Source organism: Falco naumanni, chromosome 18, assembly GCF_017639655.2.
Source record: "Falco naumanni isolate bFalNau1 chromosome 18, bFalNau1.pat, whole genome shotgun sequence".
NCBI lineage: Eukaryota > Metazoa > Chordata > Aves > Falconiformes > Falconidae > Falco > Falco naumanni.
Genome location: NC_054071.1, coordinates 4,120,132 through 4,139,974, shown reverse-complemented (window position 1 = coordinate 4,139,974; position 19,843 = coordinate 4,120,132). Strand labels below are relative to the sequence as shown.

The window sequence follows — 19,843 nt, the reverse complement described above, 5'->3', positions numbered from 1 at the left end:
AATCAGAACACACTGTTCCTCATCCCAGTGGATCAGAGGGATAAACGAAAACCAGAAAATAAACAAATTGACAGGAATGATGTATCTGCAGAACAAGTTCAAGCTATCCACCACTACTGTAACAGATCACGGCAGGCTGACTCAGGTCAGCTGGAACTTTTTAAGAGTAAGAATTATGCAAGCAAGGCAGTTCCTACACCCTAATTCAGCAATACTTCCGGAGCTTTGTCCGGAAAGGCGGGGAAAGAACGTCTCCCCAACCCTGCTGCTTTAAAGAGGTCGTATCACTTGAGAGACACAGTGCACTGCTCCGCAGCTTGCCCACCAGCAGCAGGCAAGAAGCTATTCGTTCCACAAACAGGCAAGTACATTTTTTAATTTTTTTTTTTTTTTTTAAGAGCTTTTGGTATGATAGAGGGGTGGAACAAAGTGTCTGTTAAGTGTTCCTGTTTAGTTTTTCTCTCTTTTTTGAAAGTCTCCCAAGGGAACGAGTCCTGTAAGTACTACTAAAATGACCTCACATTAAGCACATGGGGTTACTGCACCTCCCCAGGTGCATCACATACAACGCACCATCCTTTGTCACCTAACAGCCTTCCTGCTTTCTGGAAGAATCAGACTAAGTTTCTTTTCTCAGACCCTTGTGGTTCACTAGGGAGAGGGAAGATATCTCCCCCTCCTCTGCTCATCTGAACTGTAAAGGAGGATCAACTTCTCTTCTCCAACAAGATTTGATAAAGTGCAGTGCAGAAGAGGTGGGAAGACCAGCACGCTTCTCTGTAAGTACTGAACTTCTTTCATTTGTAGATCAAAGTTTCCTATATCTTACGTACACTAACTGAAGCAAGCAGCAAAATGAACCCTGGACTAAAAGCTGCAACAGGAAATGAAAAGTTATTTTATTTCTGCCTCTCAAACACAGAACTCTCCTCCACAAGGGACACAGACAGAGCACCAGGCAGCTGTGCTGGGATGATATTTTATTTTTTACTGTTTTGGGAGAGATTTGTCATAAAACAAACTCTCTTATTCCCCTCCACTCCAACCCACTGCTCACCCCTCAGCACTTTCACTTCCTTGTAGTAAGGCTTCAATGAGATAATTTTTCTAATGCTCTTAGTTCAAAACAATGCTAAACCATTTCCGTTTGCCAGGCAACAGGACGCACAGGGAAAATAATGAAGCAGTAAAAACCAGCAAACCACTAAAGCTTTCTTCTTTTTAAACTTACATCAGGGCAATGCATTAATTAAAGGTTAAAGCATTTAGAACCACGACAGGTCGTAGGTTAAGAAGCAATGTCTAGTTTAGTAATGAAAATTATGATGGTCTGTCCTGGTACAGGCAACAACAACAAAAAAAAAAGGCAACAAACCCCAGTGATGAAGATCACTGCACAACTGGGAGTTCATCAGCAAAGGGGGACGAATCTAAACAAACCTCACTAGCAAGCCACAGCTCCTACTCCTACCTCCCCAAATGCTTCACTGTAAATAACTGTCCATGTGGGTTTTCATGTGTTATTACTGATTTTGAGGAGTAATTATTAGAAGCAACATTTTGTTACAACCTACTTTCGTTTCAAGTAATTTTTGCTTAACTTCCCTTGCTTCTTCCTTAAGGCACAAGTACACTTTGCTTTGGTTCAGGAATTCAGCCAGCTGCAACAGAATGTTCAAAAAAGTCACCCAAACCATAGTAAATCAAATGGAACCAAGCGGAGGACTGATCCCAGTTCACAGCATCATCGACCATGAACATTTCAGACCCCTCTGTCTAGTGAAACGAAAAGAAAAAACCATGTTCCGCCGATCTCCCTCCTACAAACAGACATGGCACAGACTTACCGACTTCCTGCTGCCTGGAGAAGACAGTAACAGCACAGGTAAAGCCCACACTTATCAATCTTAAGTTCGCAATTTCCATAGACAAAACATTTGGATCATTTGTGGCTGAACTCTACCACATTCCGTCTTTCTTGTGTACACTAGTTATAATACTGAGCCTGTGTAATCATGCTTAAGCTAACACATTGAATTCTTTCAGACTCCCTCCTTCCCAGCGGAGGTGATAAAGAATCAAGGCAATTTACAGTCAGAACACACACCAATGACAGAGTTGACGGGAATCTAAGCCTTTGCGTTGACTCTGTAAGCACAGAGCTGAAAGCATCTGCCTCCTCGTCCAAAGGCTGGTCCATCAAGCTGGATAAGAACCACATACCACTACCAAAACTCGAGGCACTGACAACAGAAAGGTAAGGGAGACACAGAGGCAAAACACGCCTTCCAGTCATCCTCCTCTACCCCACAGCCAAGCCACACAGCGGGTTTTCAACAGCCAAACCCCAAGATTAAGACCCGAGAGCATACATTCTCCCTAACTGGAGGGCAAGAAAGAGAAGCGAGAAAGATTCCTTACACAGCTTTGTAATGCTTACAGATTTGCGTGTAATTCAGGAAGCGGGAAGACCTCAACACGGAGTCTTTTCCCATGGTTTGTACCTGGAGAGGAGCATATAGATCAGGACAGACCACCTGTATGACCTGCCAGGCTGCAGCCTCGCTGCACCAGTTCCCCTCAGGCATTAGAAAGGGAATGCCCTGAGGACAGCAAGAACTGCAGCCCATTTTCTACCACCTTTTTCCCCCCAAAACCCCCTGACATTGTGCTATTTACACATACTCATGCAACGTGAGAGCAGATGCATGCGTAAGGCTTTCAACTCTGAGCAGGCTACAGGACTTTTGTCATAACTCACAGAAAAGCCACCAGGATATTGCATCCTTTTTCTCTTTTAGAAAAATTAACATGGATCACCCCTTCATTCAACAACTACAGAAAACACGCGAACGTTTATACGTGGTTCATGAAACAATAGAAACCTCAGAGGAGGCCTGCTACGAGGAATCCACCACAGCAGAGGGGTGCTTGATCACCCAGTTGTATGCCAAGTTTCATGCAAAGGTTTGATTTCTCTTCGGGCTCGGGAATCAGTCCTTCCCAAACACCTGTGTGCCATCCAGGCCCAGTAACAGGGGTTTTTTAGTTGGTTTATTGATGTTTTTTTCATTGAGCAGGGCACCAGAGACAAAAAACAAAGCCTAACTATACCCAAGGGCTGCACTCTGGCCTTCAAGGCAATCCAGCTGGACATTGCAGACAAATCATGGTGTAAGTAACTTCAAGAAACTACCAATGACTCCATGCAGGAAACAAGGCAGAAGAAGGAAAAACATTTTCTGAAATACTGTTCAGTCTCACAGCCTTAACTCACTTGGAAGGACATTAACGCAGTATGAGTGACAAATCACCCGGGAAAAGGCCATACACAGTACATAAGAGCAACTTGGGAAAGAGATGCAGTTTTGGCAGGGGTGTGATGAGGAAGTGAAAGGGGGATACTGAAAGTCTCGGCTCTAAGTTTCAGGAACTGCAGAGCTCCTGTTGAAAAAGGGCACAAAGAGCAGTTTATTTTCTTTTCCCACTCAGAAAAGTCAGGGAGAAGCCAGGATGGCTGACCCTTCAGTGGGAAGGGTGGCATCAAAGGCACTTATGCTGGATATGTAGAGAAAGAAAGGTCCAAGATCCACAAAACCTACTGCAGGATTTTTGAAATTGCATGTGGCTTTCTCCCCCTATGCTCTGTGCTTCCCACACCTGCATGAATCTTGTTGAGTATAAGCTGCCATTTTAACTTACTTATATTTTAACACACTGGATGACACAGGCCTTAACATAAGGCACAGGACAGTTGGGAACAAGGTGTAGGAATAACGAGTTTAAATGAACCGGCAGAATACAGACACCCTGCAGAAGGGTGCAAACCCGGTCTGACCTAAGAGTAGCACATGAGACTTTGGACCAGGGATACCAGTATCTAAAACAACCACCCTGGTAAAAAAAAAATACCTATCCAGCTTTAAGTATTTTTCTAAATTAGTAATGCCCTTTTTATCCTGTTGCAGATCTTCAGTATTTCCAAGATAGACAGTATATATGTGATGGTAAGCAATGTTTTTTACTACCTCCACTACTTTTATCCCCTTCGGGTAAGACGGAATCTCTCAGGATAAACACAAGCCACCAAATGCAATGGGTTTGCTGTGGTGGAGTACTGCCTACTACCTGAGACATGACAACTGTTTGACACAAAATTGCATATTGCTTAAAAAAAAAAATATTCACAGAAATATTTCAAATTCTAAATTTAGGGGTGCCAGTGAACTTCTTGTGGGATTATCTAGTGTGGAAGTGACATATTCAGACTCTTTCTGGTTTTCAGGTTTCTCAGGAGGAAAATTAGGAGCATTGGAAGGAGAAATTAAAGAGAACTGTCAAATACTCTCTCAGTTGTCTTCTGATCTGTCAGTCACATTTTTAAAAGCCATCAAAGCTGTGATGAGAGACAGGAACCTCTTTGAAGAGCTGAACCATAAAGTAAGTAGAGTTCTTCTTACCACCAGGATCTATAGATACAGAGATTTCCATGATCACACCTCTTGTCCCAGACGTCTTCCCTCCTATGCCACAACTATCAATCCAAAAATCGTTCACTCAGCACATCCGTCTGGTCTCCATCACCATACACAGAAAAAAGGTACTCAGGACAGAACCAACTGCCAAAATATATCCTGAATATAGCCTCGCAGATTTACCTGAAGGTATCAAACCATTTAAGCTTCATATTCTGTCTTTAACCAGGGCCAGCGCGAATGGCTAAAGCCTCAACTACAGCCTTAGGGAGGGAAGACACACACTGTTCATATGCTTCTGTAGTTAGACTGCAAGGGACTATCAGCAGCCTCTTCTCGGAAACCCTGACGTTTCTTTTTCTTATCCCTCTAGATGGACGAAGTTCTTGATGAAACTCATAATTGTGAGCTGAAAACAGAAAGCCCAGACTTAAAAGACCTGTTCAGCAGCTTACAATATTCTTCAAGACATCTTCTCCTTAAGCTGGCAGGAGCAATCACCTACACTCTTGACGCTTTAGATGGTAAGGCTTTCTGACCATTTTAATGGAGAAAACTATCAGGACCAGAAGAGGTTAAAAGCATCCCTGCCAACAAGGCTAGCAAAATATAGAAAACTGACAGTGTGTGAGAGACCTGCACAGCACTTACCTAAAACAATTTCTTGGACTACGGGAATGAAGGTGGTGTGTGCTGAGGGTAGACCTGTCTGCAGCAGCTGCTGTTCAGCAACAGCTGGAGAGTCACAGAGCAGTGACTGCCAGAAGCGTGACACTGAAATATGTCTTAGTCCAGGATCAGTATCCACAAGGGGATCCTTGACAAGAGGGCTTGAAATCAGAATGAAGATGTGGGTAAAGATGGCAAGGTTACCTTACAGAGAGAACTGGAGCCCCTCTCCTATGAGGACAGGCTGAGAGAGCTGGGTTGTTCAGCCCGGAGAAGAGGAGGCTCCAGGGAGATCTCAGAGCAGCCTTCCAGTACCTAAAGGGGCCGACAGGAAAGCTGGAGAGGGACTTTGTACAAGGGCATGTAGTGACAGCACAAGGCAGAATGGCTTTAAACTGGAGGAGGGTACATTTAGATTAGATATTAGAAATTCTTCACTATGAAGGTGGTGAGGCAGTGGCACAGGTTGCCCAGAGGAGCTGTGGATGCCCCATCCTTGGAAGCGTTCAGGGCCAGGTTGGACAGGGCTCAGAGCAACCAGGTCTAGCGGCAGGTGTCCCTGCCCATGGCAGGGGGTTAGAACTACATGATCTTTAAGGCCCCTTCCAACCCAAACCATTCCATGAAAAAGCAGTGCCAATCCCAGGGTTCTTTTCCCAAGGCTGCCACAGAACACAGTTTGAACTTGCCCTCAGCCCCCTTGGTCTCTACCCTCAACGTGACAGTCACCTCTACAGAGAAACGGCTGTATTCATCTCACATAGAGGCTGCACTAATAATTGATTTTAAAACATCTGAAGAACATTTGACCCAACAGGCATGCCCTGCAAGACAACTGATGGTCACCCTTCACATCTTACCAGTTGTCTCTGAAACATTGGTGGTGGGTTTTTGGTACAAACCTTTTTTCATTCTGCAGAGCTAACAGAGGATCAGCTGCTGCTGTTGCTGGAGTCCTTGGAAGAGAAGGCTGTGTCCCAACAGCTTAAGCTGGTGAGAGATCATATATCACATTGGGCTCAAAATGAAGGGGGGGTGTGTTATTTTAAGTAAAGGAACATTTAAATGATGGTATAGGTATAGCAGTATCCCCACTTAAGGTAATGCCAGGAAGAAAGGAAAGAATAATTGCTTCAGACTTGGCAGGGCTCAAAATACCCACTTCAAGAGAAAACACCCCAAGACAGGAAGACCTAGGACTTCTAACAAATGTTTTGCTGATAACAGACATTAAACTGGACACAGATGACTGTCATTTTTCTTGAAGTAGCCATCAGAATTTTCTGGCTTCAGTTTTTAAAAAAAAAAACAAACCACAATTTCTTGGACATAACTAATTCACAAGAAACTAGGAACTGAATACATGGGCATGATAATCTTACAGGGTGAAAAGTCCCATACGTGGATTATTTAGTGCAGCTGTAAGATAGTAAAGCACAAGTCAAAGAGATCATTTACTTAAAGACTTCTTATGTGGAGTCATTAAGTGAGAATGGGAGTACTACAATACCAATACTGCTTTTTTGTTGTTGTTCCTATGAAGATTGGGATCATCTTGGAACACAGGAATGTGCATCTCAACCTGGATGACAGCTTGCTCTCCTCCTCACAACAGAAGGTACAAAAAATAACCATTGCAATGCTTGAGATGAGTGGAGTGAAGTTCCAGAAAGATGGATCTGCTGTCTGTATGGAAGAAGCCTTCTCGGCCACAGCAGCCCTGTATGTGTCCCTGTACATCCTCAGTGTTCTGAGTAACTCAAATTAGGTTACATGTGTCCCCCCATTAGGGACGATTTAAAGGTAACACTTAACAATGCATTTGAGAGTCTGTTGCTGCAAGCCAGTTGCTCTTTCCAAATTTCATCCCTACACAGGCAAGGTACTCACTAATGCTGCTTTGAAATGGATGCAAAAAGACTTAAGGCAAGAAAACTTATAGAAGCCAAAAGCCAAAACTGCTTTTTCTTTCCCCGCATATGAATGGGGAGTGCCAACTGAAAAAATACACTAGCCCAAACAAGCCTGGTAGTTGCACCTTATGCGATCCTGGTTTTCCTAGAAAACGGTAGCACACAGCTGCTCGTGCTATCAATAACATGTAAAGGAACACGTCAGCAATAATGCACTTATCCTGGTCACACTTGTGGTTCCTTTGTGATTCAATAAGCCAGGAAATGTTAGAAAGCCATAGGATCTGAGAACATTTTAACGATGCAGACCTGATAAAACAGCACCTCTATCACAGAATTACGCACCCCAGCAAGCAATAAATTACAATATTTCAGAACAATACTACAAATACTTTGATTACTACTTCATAAATAAAGAGAATAACTTCTTACTGAACGACTGGACATTCTTAAAAGCAGTTTTTGTAAGTCTGCAGGTGTTTTCAGTCACCCAGTGGGGCTGCCTGCCTGGAGGTCCAGCTCCCCTCAGGCTCCTGGGGGAAAGGGGGGGGGAGAGGGGACCCCTCAAGGCTCCTGGGGGAAAGGGGGGGGGGGAGGGGGGACCCCTCAAGGCTCCTGGGGGAAAGGGGGGGGGGGAGGGGGGACCCCTCAAGGCTCCTGGGGGAAAGGGGGGGGGGGAGGGGGGGACCCCTCAAGGCTCCTGGGGGAAAGGGGGGGGGGGGGAGGGGGGACCCTCAAGGCTCCTGGGGGAAAAGGGGGGGGGGGAAGGGGGGACCCCTCAAGGCTCCTGGGGGAAAAGGGGGGGGGGGAAGGGGGGACCCCTCAAGGCTCCTGGGGGAAAAGGGGGGGGGGGGAAGGGGGGACCCCTCAAGGCTCCTGGGGGAAAGGGGGGGGGAGGGGGGACCCCTCAAGGCTCCTGGGGGAAAGGGGGGGGGGGACCCCTCAAGGCTCCTGGGGGAAAGGGGGGGGAGGAGGGGGGACCCTCAAGGCTCCTGGGGGAAAGTAGGGGGGGGAGGGGGGACCCTCAAGGCTCCTGGGGGAAAGTAGGGGGGGGAGGGGGGACCCTCAAGGCTCCTGGGGGAAAGGGGGGGCACCCTTAGCAAGGGGCAGCACTGGGTGCCTGGGTGGCCGCTGACAGCACGCCGAGGCGGGGAGCCTGGCTGTGCTTTGCACCAGCCACGAGAAGAGCCCGGGGCCCTCACGGTTGCCGCTCCGCCAGGCCTCGCACCTCACCTCAGCCCGCCAGGCCTCGCACCTCACCTCAGCGCGGCAGGCCAGCGGCGCCCGCGCGTGCGCCGCGAGACTGGCGGGAACAACCAAGCGGCGGGCAGAAATCCCCGAGCGTCCGCCGGAAACACCCGAGAGTGTGGCGGAAATACCCGAGCGCTTTCCGGAAAGAACCGAGAGGGCGTAAGCGGAAGGAGCCGAACGGTGTCGCGCTCGGCGCTCGACCTCACGGGCCTGGCGGCGCTAGGGCGGTGCGGCTGGTCGGGCCTGGCGACTCCCGGCGTGCCCCGCGGTTGTTGCAGTGTCACGGCCGGCCCGGCGTGCCCGGCCATGAAGCAGGAGGGCGCGTCCCGCCGCCGCGGCGACAAGGCCAAGGGCCCCCCCGACGGGCCGCCGCCCGCCCCCCCCGACGTGGAGATGCAGGAGGAGGCAGCGGCGGCCGAAACGGCCGGGGAGCGGCAGCCGCAGCGGGAGCTTGACGCTGTCACGTTGGAGGGTGAGGGGGGGGGGCTCTGGAGGGGGGTCCCTGTGGCGGGGATCTGTGGTGTGGGATGTTGTCTGCGGGGTGGTGGAGGAGGAAAGGGGTCAGGGCCAGGGCGGTGGAGCCTCCGTGAGGGATCCCTGTAGGAGGTGGGGGCTGGGGGAGGAAGGGGAATGGGGGGGGCTGTGAAGAGCCCGGGGAGGCAGGGGAGGGGGTAGCGCAGGAGCGCCCGTGGAGGGGGGGTGGGGGGTGCATGTGGGGAGAGGTGCTGGGAAGGGTGTTGGAGGAGGGGAAGGGGAGGTCATTGGGGGAGAGGGGTGACTGTGAGGGAAAGGCAGGTGGGAGGTATGTTGTGGGGGACCCCCTGGGAGGGTGGGCTGTAGGGGGCGGGGGAGAGCAGGGGGAGCTGCAGAGGGGCTGTGGGGGGACCCCGCGGGGCTGGAGCCCATAGCAGGAGCGAAAGGGAAGGGATCTCTGCGGGGGATCTTCTCAGCCCCCTGCTCCAAGCAGGGACAGTCATAGGGCCGGGTCAGGTCCCCTGGGACACTGAGGCCACACAGCCCCGGCACCATGAGCAGACAGAGAGACCCAACAGCAGCAGGATGGGAGAGATCCCAGCACCGGCTTCGCTCCGGTGCATCCTTTGGCAGAGGCCTCTGGGAGACACATGCTGACATAGTGTTGCTTGTGCTTCCACAGATATCAAAGAGCACGTGAAGCAGCTGGAGAAAGCCGTGTCGGGGAAGGAGCCGCGCTATGTCCTGCGTGCCTTGCGGGCTCTGCCCTCCACCTCCCGCCGACTCAACTCCAACGTGCTTCATAAAGCCATCAATGGCTTCTTCACTTCCAACAGTACCATGCGGGACTTCCTCCTCAGCTTCCTGGAGGAGGTACGGCAGCAGGGGATGGGGAGAGGTGACCAGCTATGGAGGGGACACCTTTCCCGCACCGAGGAGCCTCCAGAGCCCCGCTGTGCAGGGCAGGAGGGCACCGGGAACAGCCAGGGGCCTGGGGACCCTCAGGACACGCAGCCCAGCTGCTTCAGAATGCGTGTGAGATGAGATGGGCCACTGCAGCTCTTGGCAGGGATGGGGCTGTAGTGCCAGCAGCCTGGGCTGGCTCTCTTGTCACACCTCAAGCACAGCTGTCACCCAGCTGGGGACAGGCCTCGCTGCAGGCAGAGGTGTGCACAGCGCTGGGCGGGTGGTAGCGGTGCTGGCAGGACAGGGGTTCAGCTCATCTCTCTCCCTCAGTCCATGGACACAGAAGCCGAGCTGCAGTTTCGCCCGCGGACGGGGAAGGCAGCCTCAGCCCCTCTCTTGCCAGAAGTGGAGACCTACCTCCAGCTGCTCCTCGTCATCTACCTGATGAACAGCAAGCGATACCCGGAGGTGAGATTCCTGAGCTTCTGGCTTGGAAGCTGAGCTTTCCGTGTGGTGCTTCTGTGCTAGGCAGGGTCTGGAGAGCCTCAGGGACCTGTCTGTCTGCGGCTCCACACTTTCCCCTTTGTTTCAGCTGTGTTTGGAGGCAACCCCCGGGCTCAGTCCCACAGCCCTGGCGGTCTCTGCTCTTCCTGGGCAGCAGTTCCTCTGCTCTGACCTCCGTTCCCCTCCTGCAGGCTCAGAAAGTGTCCGACGACCTGATGCAGAAGATCAGTTCCCAAAACCGCCGGGCCCTTGATCTAGTGGTGGCAAAATGTTATTACTACCACTCCCGAATCTATGAATTCCTGAATAAACTCGATGTGGTCAGGAGGTAGGGCAGATCCTGTGTGCAGGCTCTCCCTGAGCTTGGTCCCATGCGCTCTGGGGAGCGGGGCTGTTTCTTTTTCCTCCTCCCTGACACATTTGCTCTTTTTCCTGTAGCTTCCTGCACGCCCGGCTACGGACGGCCACGCTGCGCCATGACGCTGATGGTCAGGCCACCCTCCTGAATCTGCTGCTGAGGAACTATCTCCACTACAACCTCTATGACCAAGCAGAAAAGCTCGTCTCCAAGTCCGTGTTTCCCGAGCAGGCCAACAACAACGAGTGGGCTCGGTACCTCTATTACACAGGTGAGACACAGAGGGTCCTGCACAGCGTTGGCAGCTTGGGCTGCACCCAAAATCGAGGGCTCTGGTTGCCCAGAAAACCCTTTGGAGCAGCTGGAGATGAGGCTTCCAGGCAGGATTTGAAGCCCTGTCCGGGTGGATCCAGCTGGATTCACTCAGGGAATTTTCCCACCGTCTTCTGCCCTGTGTGACCGCAGGGCGCATCAAGGCCATCCAGCTGGAGTACTCAGAGGCGCGGAGGACCATGACGAACGCCCTGCGGAAGGCGCCGCAGCACACGGCCGTGGGTTTCAAGCAGACGGTGAGCAGGAACAGGAAACTGGTGGGGTTTGGTACCTCCTGGGTCCACAGGGAAGCTGCTGCGGGGTTGGGGGCCCCGTGGGGACTCACTGTCTCTTTCTGCTCAAGGTGCACAAGCTGCTCATCGTGGTGGAGCTGCTGCTCGGGGAGATCCCGGACAGGCTCCAGTTCAGACAACCCTCCCTCAAGCGCTCGCTCATGCCCTACTTCCTCCTGACTCAGGGTACGATGGGCTGCTCCTGCCCACGCTCCGTCATCGCCACCATGTCCCGTGCTTTGAGGGAGTGGGAAGCCCTGGCAGGGGGAGTTTCTTTCCCCTCGATGGGACTTAGCTGCAGACTGCACTGGGGGAGGAGGAGGCAGCTCCTGAGAGGAGGGGATGACAGACCTGGGAGTCCCCCTGGCTCGCGTTCCCCACCGCGCCCCACCCCTCGCTCCTTCCCCAGTTAACACAATCTCTCCTCCAGCCGTCAGGACCGGGAACTTGGCCAAGTTCAACCAAGTCCTCGATCAGTTTGGCGACAAGTTCCAAGCCGATGGCACCTACACCCTGATCATTCGTCTGAGGCACAACGTCATCAAGACGGGTAGGAGGCCGCCGCTGTGGTGTTCAGGGACCCTGTCACATACTGGGCTGCCTGGCCTGGGGGGCTCCACTCTCGTTCCTCCCGCGCAGGTGTCCGGATGATCAGCCTCTCCTATTCCCGCATCTCCCTGGCCGATATTGCCCAGAAACTGCAGCTGGACAGTCCGGAGGATGCAGAGTTCATTGTCGCCAAGGTAGCTGCATGCGAAACCCCGTCCCTCTGGGTCCTGGGCTGCCCACAGCCCCTGGTTCTCACCGCTGGCCTCGCTGCCTCTGCCCTGTCCCCGCAGCGCTCCCTTCCTGGGCTGGTCGCTGATTTTAGGTCAAGGCCCCTCCAGGGGATGCTGGGGGACGCTCAGGGCACCGCGTCCCCTCTCTGTGTGCTGTGTCCTGAGCCCACCGCTCCTGTCACAGCAGCCAGCTCCTCCCTTCACTCTAAACTGCTGCCTCAGCCCTCGGAGACAGCGGGTGCCCTGACCGCGTGCCCTCCGGCTTGCAGGCCATTCGGGATGGCGTGATCGAGGCCAGCATTAATCACGAGAAGGGCTACGTCCAGTCAAAGGAAATGATCGACATCTACTCCACCCGGGAGCCCCAGCTGGCATTTCACCAGCGCATCTCTTTCTGCCTCGACATCCACAACATGTCCGTCAAGGTGAGCGTGGTGGGTCCCCGGCCGAGGGGCTGGCAGGGCCCGGTTGAAGGGGACAGCCAGGCAGAGTTGAGGCGTTTCTCAGCTCAGAGCTTCTCCCTCTCCCTTCTGTTTTACAGGCCATGAGGTTCCCACCCAAATCTTACAACAAGGACTTGGAATCTGCAGAGGTGAGATCTGGGTCTCCACAGCCAGCTGCCAGAAGCCACTGGCGCTGCAGCCACTGAGGCCACGGGCTGGATGTGGCTTCTGTCCCCCAGCTGCCACCAACCTCCACCTTTACCTTCCAGGAGCGCCGGGAGCGCGAGCAGCAGGACCTGGAGTTCGCAAAGGAGATGGCAGAGGATGATGATGATGGTTTTCCATGACCCTCTGGCCTGGCTGTATTTTTTTATTTGTCCCTAGGGAAGATGCTGTCTGAGCGGAGCTCCTCCACACAACCCCAGTCCCCCCCATCTGCCTTTCTTTTATAAATACCTGCATGTCTGTACTGTGGGAGGGGGACACAGGGGTTCCCTGGGCCTGCAGCCACAGGTCCTGCTCTCCCATCCCCCCTCCAGCCACGGCAAGAACCCCCTTCCCCAATCAACAAACATTCTTTTAAGGTTGCTTGTGGTCCCGGTCATCGCTGAGCCCAGCAGCGGTGCAGCCGAGCCCATAAACTGGGAGCTCCTGGAGAAGCAGGGCCAGGGCAGGCGGGGGACAGGAGCACACTGCTCCACAGGGGCTGCAAGTGCCCCCAGCTCTCCCTACAATAATGGGGTCAAACTTTGTTAAGCTTCAATTAAGACTTTTCAAATAAAAGTTGGAAAAACACCAGCCTGGCCTGCTCCTGCCCTGGGTTTGTTGTGACTTGCGAGCGCATCGGGGGGTTTGTTACCTGTTTCCCCACCCCGGGCTGGGGCCAGCTCTTGGCCCAGGCCCTGCCCGGGGCTGGAGGTGACATCCCAGAGCTGAGCCAGGGGCACCCGGGGCTTGGTGGCAGCGGTGGGGCTGGGCAGGGAGCAGCGCAGACTCCATCTCCTCCAGCCCATGGGATCCCGTTTCCCAAAATCCGCTTTATTCTGCAGCTGCAGACAAAGGCCAGAGCAGGGATTACCAGGATTGGCACCAGGTGCATGGGGGGAAAGGGCTGAGCCCCACACCCTGCTGGGAAAAGTTGGGGGGGGGCAGGTGTCAGACTGGGCCCTCCTTGTACCCCCCAGACACCAACCCCGGAGAGCGATGGGGAATGGCAACGTGCAGCCACCCTGGGTGGGTCCCACCAGCATCTGGGACCAGCTGGGCTCCTTCTCTGGGGAAATCTGGGAATCTCCCAGCACGCCCATGCCGGGCTGGCGGCCAGGGGCTGAGGGTCAAGTGGGGGGCTGCCCAAGGGCGATGGATGCAGCCAGTCCCTGCTCCAGCGTGGAACAGGGAAGGCGAGAGCCCAGCCAGCGCCAGGGGGTCCAGATCCGGCACTGGGAGGCAGAGACACCCCCAAGAACCAGTGCCAGGGGTCCAGATCCGGCACTGGGAGGCAGAGACACCCCCAAGAACCAGTGCCAGGGGTCCAGATCCGGCACTGGGAGGCAGAGACACCCCATAAGCGCTCACTTGCTGGCAGACCCCAGGAAGGGACTGGGGGGCTCAGGCCCCACGGAGGGGACGGGTGGCCACGAGGCAGAAGCACAGCGGACGGGCACCCAGGACAGTCCCCGGGGCCAGGACAGGCAGCTCCCGCCTGGCGTGGGTGTGCTGGGCCAGCTCTGCCACCCACGCCACAACACCCACGGGGTTTCGGGTCCTGCCACCACTTCCTTTCTTAGAAAGCTGATGGGGGGCTTTGGGCCCCACCAAGCGCTGATTCACATCCTCCCAACCCCAATTCCTGAGAGCACCGATGTGCTGAGATGGCAGCTGAGCTCTGGGCAACAGGATGCCCCCGCAGGGGCTCGGGCACACCATTCTCAGCCCCCTCAGGGACCGCCTGCTCTGGAAGGCCCCTGGCTTCCCCCAGCCCCGGGGAGGGCACAGGCAGAGCCAGGGGGGGGGGATTTCTCCCAAGAAAACCCATGAGGAGGCTCTGCTGCCAAGGTCCTTTCGTGCAGCCTGAGGGCAGAACACTCAGTGCTGCCAGGGCCTGGGAAGGGAAGTCATCGTTAGGTTTCAGAGTTAACTGCCTCGTGTCAGGCAAGGCTCTGGGTGGTGCTCTCAGATCGGCAGCGGTTGATGGGGGGTTCCTTCCCCCAGCTGGAGGTGGCAGCAGCCCCCCCAGGCTGTACCCCATGGGCTGTACCCTGCTCGAGGACGGGGGTCCCTGTCCCCACCCCTGTCCCCACAGCTTGCAGTGAGGGCAGTGATGGGACCTAGGCTGGGGGTCAGTGGTGCAGTGAGACCCCCTGGCTCACTGCTGCCCTGGGATCACCCTGCCCAGACCCCCACCCTCCAGGTCATAGGTCTGTGGGTCGAGCAGGTGCCTCCGGTGCCCCGGCCAGCTCGTGCCAGGCAGGAGCCAGCCCAGCCAGCACCGGCCCAGCAGATAATCCTGGAAGCACTTGCGGGAACCGGGACGAGCCAAAATTCCCACGTCAGCACAGCAGGGCTGCGGAGGGGCAGGGAGCAGCCAGCCCCATTCCTGGGGCTGCCCTGGCAGCTGCTTCCCTGAAGGGGCAGGGGGGAATGGCCCCTGGCTGGGGGCAGGGGGGCTGAGCCCCCCGTGTGGCCGAGTGCTGGGTGCTGCACATGGGGACACTGAGCACAGCACGGCCCCGTGGCACCCAGCAAGGCAAGATTTGGTCCTAGGGTGCTGAGCTGGGTCCTGGGCATGTGCCTAGATGGGGTCTCACCTTGGCCAACTCTAGCTGGTCCCACCACGGTGAATGTCACACTGCCAGCACCCGCCCTGACGCCGGGGTGAGGGGCTCAGGGGAGTTGCCCACATGGGCTGGGGATGGCAGTGATCCCAAGGGGGGGAGGGGGGGGATGGACACCCCGTTTGTGAAAAGCCACCATCCCCTCACCCTGTCACATGTGAGTGACCCTGCAGCACTGGGCAGCAGCCAACCCAGCTGGCCAGGCAGGAGCCCAGCAGGTTAATGAGTCACCAGGCCACCGCCGGCACCATCCCGGCACCCAGCACCTGCCCCGGTGCCCGCACTCTGCTGGGCACCCACCGCAATGCCGAGGGGCATCGCTGCCCACCGGGAAAGCCCCACCGAGAGCGAGATGTGAGCAGGCTGGGAGCACCCAGCTCCCAGGATTTGCATGTTGGTGATTAAGGCCATGAGGCAATCCTCGCTGTTGCCACATCAGGGTGAATCCCCGGAACCCGCTATAAATGCCCTAATCGATGAGGCCGCGCAGAGCCGGGGCAGGAGCGAGCTGTGCCGGGCTGGGCCGCGCTTGCAGAGAGGAGAAGACACCGAGCTGGGCACCATGTGCTGCTCCCTCACCCGTGAGTACCCACAGCCCTGCACCCGCTGCCTCCACAGCACCCACTGCCCCCACTGCCCTCACTGCCCCCACTGCCCCCATCAACCCCACTCTACCAGTAGCACCCACCGCACCCCAGCACCTGCTGCGCCTGCTGTACCTGCGCACCCAGACCCCACTGCCCCATGGCCCTGACACCGTGGGGTGGTGTGACACAGGGAGCACGCAGTCCCTCTCCCACTGTCAGGGGGTCTCTGCCCCTTCCCCAGGCTGCGTTGGTGCCACCATTCCCGGGGGGGTTGCTGAGCGCAGACCCCGGCACTGGGTTGGGAACGGGGGTGTCCCCAGGGTGGGCGCTGAGCCAAGCGAACCCAGGGTGGGTGCTGAGCCGGTGTCCCTGCAGGCGTGCTGGTGCTGCTGCTGGGCGCGCTGCTGTGGGCGCCGTGGCGCGCGCTGCACGGGGCGCCGCTGGCCGAGCTCTCGGGGGACCAGGACTTCCAGCTCTTCCTGCACAAGAACCTGGAGTTCACCCGCAAGATCAAGGGGGACGTGGCCGCGCTGCAGCGGCTGGTGGTGAGTCCTGGGCAGGGGACAGCGGCTGTAGGCGCTGTAGGGTCACTGATAAGGTGACCTTCCTCCCTGACCTTATCGGCACCACGGGGCCAGCAGCCAGCGGCACCTGCACGGCTTGGCCCTGGGGTCCGGGGGCACCCGTGGGGGCTGTGGCCGTGCACAGCCCCACTGGGATGCGTGGGGACATCCCTGGGCACACACCAGCTGCCGTTTGCTCTTGTCCCATCCACCTCTCACCGGGTGGCAGGTCTACCCCATCCCCTCCCTCCTCCTAGCTGGGCTGGGGGCGGGGGGGTGTCCCACACCCCCGAGATCCGTAGTGGGGGGGCGGTGGGGTCCTCCGGTCCTCCAGCTGCCCTGACCCGGTCCCCCTTGGCTGCAGTGCGACACCTTCCAGCTGTGCAAGGAGGAAGAGCTGCTGCTGGTGCGGCAGGACCTGGGCATCGCGCAGGCACCGCTGGAGCAGTGCCACAGCCGCACCTTCCAGGCGGTAAGTCGGGGCAGCCCACCCGTGCCACGAGCTGGCCGGGCTCAGCCCCACCGGCTTCGCCGCTGCCCGGGGCAGCCTGAAGCCCGGCGTGGTGTGGGCTGCGGTGGCCAGGTGGTGCTGAGCCCCCCTGACGGCGCTGCGCCCACCCGCAGGAGGCCTGCTTCAGCCAGATCCGCGCCGGGCTCCGCACCTACCACGGCTCCCTCGCCAGCGTCCTGGAGCTGCTGCCCGGCCACGCCGGCCTGGTGGAGACCCTGCAGCTGGACGCTGCCAACCTCTCCTCCAACATCCAGCAGCAGGTGAGGGGAGGGGGCATGTGGGGGTCCTGAGGAGATGGGGAGGGGGCCCAGGGGCTGGGGGGACAGGGAGGGCACGGCAGGGACGCGGCGCTCTGTGCCCTCCTGGCTGCGGAGCTGATGCCGATGCCTCTGCCCGGCTGCAGATGGAGGACCTGGGCCTGGCCACGGTGACGTTCCCCTCGGAGGACCGGGGTCCCCTCCCCGCCTTCTCCTCCCGCTTCCACCACCAGGTCGGCGGCTTCTTCATCCTGGCCAACTTCCAGCGGTTCCTGGAGACGGCGTACCGAGCGCTGCGGCACCTCGCCCGCCTCTGATGCCCAGCCCTGCACCCTATTTATTTATGTCCCAGCCTGAGCAACCTTCCCCGGGAGCCCCCGGCTTTTTTGCTTATTTAATATTTATCGCTATTTAATATTTATCTGCTGGGGATGCTCCCCCATCCGTCGGCCTCCGAGCAGGTTGGCTGGCCCTGCGATGGCATCCGTGCACGGGTATCTGTGCGCAGCATCACCCTTGTTTAATATTTAAACAAAAGCGTATCTCTGCTATGAGGTTCGGGAGCTGAGCTGAGCCCCCGCAGCTGCCGTGGGCACCGTGCGTGCCTTGGTTTCCCCATGGCTTGCCCAGGGTGCTGCGGGTACTGCCTGCAGCATCCCACCTGGCCAAGGGGAAACCGCCTTCATCCGTGGATGAAGATGCTTCAGAGCAGCATCTCCCTGCCTGGGCTGCAGCCTGCAGGGACAAATCTGAGAGGTGTTATTTCTATTAGGCATAGTGACATTAATATTTATTAGCCGTTAGGTAAGGGGCGGGGGTGGGACACGGAGGTGCCATAGGGATGCAGCAGCCTCCCAGGACGAGGCTTTTCCAGGGGAGCCCTGACACCTTTGGGGGCCGCATCCCTGCTCTGCCAGCACCCATCCCCCTGCCCTGTTAAACTCAGCGTATTTATTTGCAGTTTAACTTATTTGCACCCATCTCCTGGCCTGGGGGAGCAGCTCTGTGGTGCCGCAGTGGGCAGGGCCCAGTGGGACACAATCCTGCCCACCCTGAGCCTGGTGCAACCACCAGACTGGAGGCTGCACCAGTAGCTGCCACCAGTCCCCAGAGCCGTATCTGTGTACTGGAAATTTCACAGCCCTCCAGCAGTGTGTTTTGTACTGTATTTATTGCTGCAGCTGAGGGAGGCCCAGAGAAACACATGCTATATTTTTATATGTGATAAAAATGGAAATAAACTCTATTTTTGCTCCAGAGTCCAGGCTGTTTGCCTTTCCTGCTGTCTCCTGCCTGTCGGGGGTGGGACGCTGGGTGGCCAGGGCATGGGGACATGGGGATGGAGCGAAGGGGCACAGGGGAAGAGGCTCATTCCGGGCTGGTCCGTGGCTGCTGGCATCAGCTCAGCGGTGCCCAGCCCTGGTGGAAACCAGCACCCCCGGCCCTCCTGCCCCTACAAGGCAGCACAAGCCTCCCGAGGGCTTGGGAGCACCCACAGGCAGCTGGGTGCAGCTGCCCGGGGGCGGCAGCTTCCTCCTGCACCCGCAGCACCGCTTTGGCAAGAGCCGATTCCTAGAAAGCACCCGAGCCTGCCCACACCAGCAGCACCGAGCCGAGGGCAGCAGCACTGGCAGCACACCGGGACCCGCTGGTGGGGGGGGGCTCAGCCCACGCTGGCGCCCCAGTACCGTGTGGGGATCACAGGCAGAATGAGTGCTCAGGGCTCCGTGGCGGCGGAGCAGAGCCGAGTGCCATGCCGTCACCGCGGGCCCTGGGCTGGGGGCAGCGGGTGGGCTCAGCCCTCCCTCTCCTGCTGCACCGGGAACCTGCCCAGCGACGCGCCTGGAGCCCCCCCAGAGCTGCCACCGCTGGGATGGGACTTCCAGCAGCAGGAAGGGCAAGGTGGATGGACAGACGTACCCCAGTGAAGCTAGCAGACCTGGGCATCGCCCCCTGCCCCAGCAAGCCCCCACAGCCAGCCCCAGCTGGCCCACAGCCTGTCCCCCCACCCCCCGTGGGTGTTCGGCCACCACAAGCTGTCCCTGCACTGCCAGGCTTGCCCCAGCCCCACTCCCCCTCACTGGTGGTCCTGTGCTCATGTCCCTTGACCACGGGCATCCCCCTGGCCCCTCAGCCCGGCCACGGTGCAGACAGAGCCAAGCTCCCGTGGGTGCCAGGGGGTCCCTGTTCCCGTCTTCCCCCGATTCCCCACCCTGGGAAGAGGTAGGCACGAGGCCAGAGCCCCGCTGCCGCCCACCGCCCCATCCCGGACCATCGCTGTTATCCCGGCACGGGGAAGCCGGTTGTTTGGCAGCACGTGGTGCCTGCGGAGGCTACTAGGAGAGCGAGCGGTGAGAGCCATTGCTCCTTCCTCGCCCGGCACTTACTGGAAACCCCTTCTCCCGCTCCAGCCCCTTCCTGGAAGGTGAAGCACAGGGCTGCTGCTGGCAAATATTGACAGAGCTGGGAAGGCCAAGAGCGCCTGGTCCTGCTCTTTGCTCCGAGCTAACGGTAAAGAGCCGCCCCTGGGCGAGCAGGCACCGCCACCGGCGCAGGGGAGAGGTGCCCAGGCTGGTTGGTGCCAGCTCAGCACCAAATCAGGTCTGGGGGAAAGCAGCATCACCCGCAGCCCCCCATGGTGCCCTCCACCCTGCGTCCCACCCTGCTACACGCGGCTCCCGCGCTCGGGCTGGCAGGAGGCAGCGGGAAGGGGG

The 19,843-nt window shown here is 57.0% G+C and overlaps 3 protein-coding genes across 4 annotated transcripts; all 3 read left to right on the top strand.

The window, feature by feature from the left end:
- The first annotated feature begins 639 nt into the window (after window positions 1-639).
- GSDMA (gasdermin A) lies at window positions 640-7,493 on the top strand. 2 transcript variants are annotated; one of them, XM_040617191.1, is made up of 10 exons: window positions 640-779; window positions 1,650-1,885; window positions 2,047-2,257; window positions 2,802-2,967; window positions 3,081-3,174; window positions 3,969-4,007; window positions 4,286-4,440; window positions 4,849-4,999; window positions 6,064-6,137; window positions 6,688-7,493. In XM_040617191.1, exons 2-10 carry the CDS (start codon window positions 1,672-1,674, stop codon window positions 6,910-6,912), a joined length of 1,329 nt encoding a protein of 442 aa, XP_040473125.1. In that variant the 5' UTR covers window positions 640-779; window positions 1,650-1,671; the 3' UTR covers window positions 6,913-7,493. The 2 variants fall into 2 exon arrangements, with proteins under 2 accessions (XP_040473125.1, XP_040473124.1); XM_040617190.1 differs by having other exon boundaries at window positions 1,623-1,885.
- Window positions 7,494-8,570: 1,077 nt separating this feature from the next.
- Window positions 8,571-13,175, top strand: PSMD3 (proteasome 26S subunit, non-ATPase 3). Its single transcript, XM_040617181.1, has 12 exons — window positions 8,571-8,780; window positions 9,465-9,655; window positions 10,019-10,156; window positions 10,384-10,520; window positions 10,631-10,821; window positions 11,016-11,119; window positions 11,227-11,341; window positions 11,586-11,705; window positions 11,795-11,898; window positions 12,204-12,359; window positions 12,476-12,526; window positions 12,647-13,175. Exons 1-12 carry the CDS (start codon window positions 8,615-8,617, stop codon window positions 12,722-12,724), a joined length of 1,551 nt encoding a protein of 516 aa, XP_040473115.1. The 5' UTR covers window positions 8,571-8,614; the 3' UTR covers window positions 12,725-13,175.
- A 2,284-nt stretch (window positions 13,176-15,459) lies between these two features.
- CSF3 (colony stimulating factor 3) lies at window positions 15,460-18,388 on the top strand. The gene is made up of 5 exons (XM_040617195.1): window positions 15,460-15,792; window positions 16,174-16,343; window positions 16,726-16,833; window positions 16,986-17,132; window positions 17,276-18,388. The coding sequence occupies exons 1-5, from the start codon at window positions 15,603-15,605 to the stop codon at window positions 17,444-17,446; spliced, it is 786 nt and encodes a 261-aa protein (XP_040473129.1). The 5' UTR covers window positions 15,460-15,602; the 3' UTR covers window positions 17,447-18,388.
- Window positions 18,389-19,843: the final 1,455 nt, after the last annotated feature.

Coding starts and splice junctions, on each gene's coding strand:
- GSDMA (XM_040617191.1), top strand. CDS start 1,672: ATGTTCAAAAAAGTCACCCAAACCATAGTAAATCAAATGGAACCAAGC. Junction 3,175..3,968: donor CATTGCAGACAAATCATGGT/GTAAGTAACTTC, acceptor ATCCTGTTGCAG/ATCTTCAGTATTTCCAAGAT. Junction 4,441..4,848: donor TTGAAGAGCTGAACCATAAA/GTAAGTAGAGTT, acceptor TTATCCCTCTAG/ATGGACGAAGTTCTTGATGA.
- PSMD3 (XM_040617181.1), top strand. CDS start 8,615: ATGAAGCAGGAGGGCGCGTCCCGCCGCCGCGGCGACAAGGCCAAGGGC. Junction 11,120..11,226: donor CCGTGGGTTTCAAGCAGACG/GTGAGCAGGAAC, acceptor TTTCTGCTCAAG/GTGCACAAGCTGCTCATCGT. Junction 11,706..11,794: donor GCACAACGTCATCAAGACGG/GTAGGAGGCCGC, acceptor CCTCCCGCGCAG/GTGTCCGGATGATCAGCCTC.
- CSF3 (XM_040617195.1), top strand. CDS start 15,603: ATGTTGGTGATTAAGGCCATGAGGCAATCCTCGCTGTTGCCACATCAG. Junction 15,793..16,173: donor CATGTGCTGCTCCCTCACCC/GTGAGTACCCAC, acceptor GTGTCCCTGCAG/GCGTGCTGGTGCTGCTGCTG. Junction 16,344..16,725: donor CCGCGCTGCAGCGGCTGGTG/GTGAGTCCTGGG, acceptor CCTTGGCTGCAG/TGCGACACCTTCCAGCTGTG.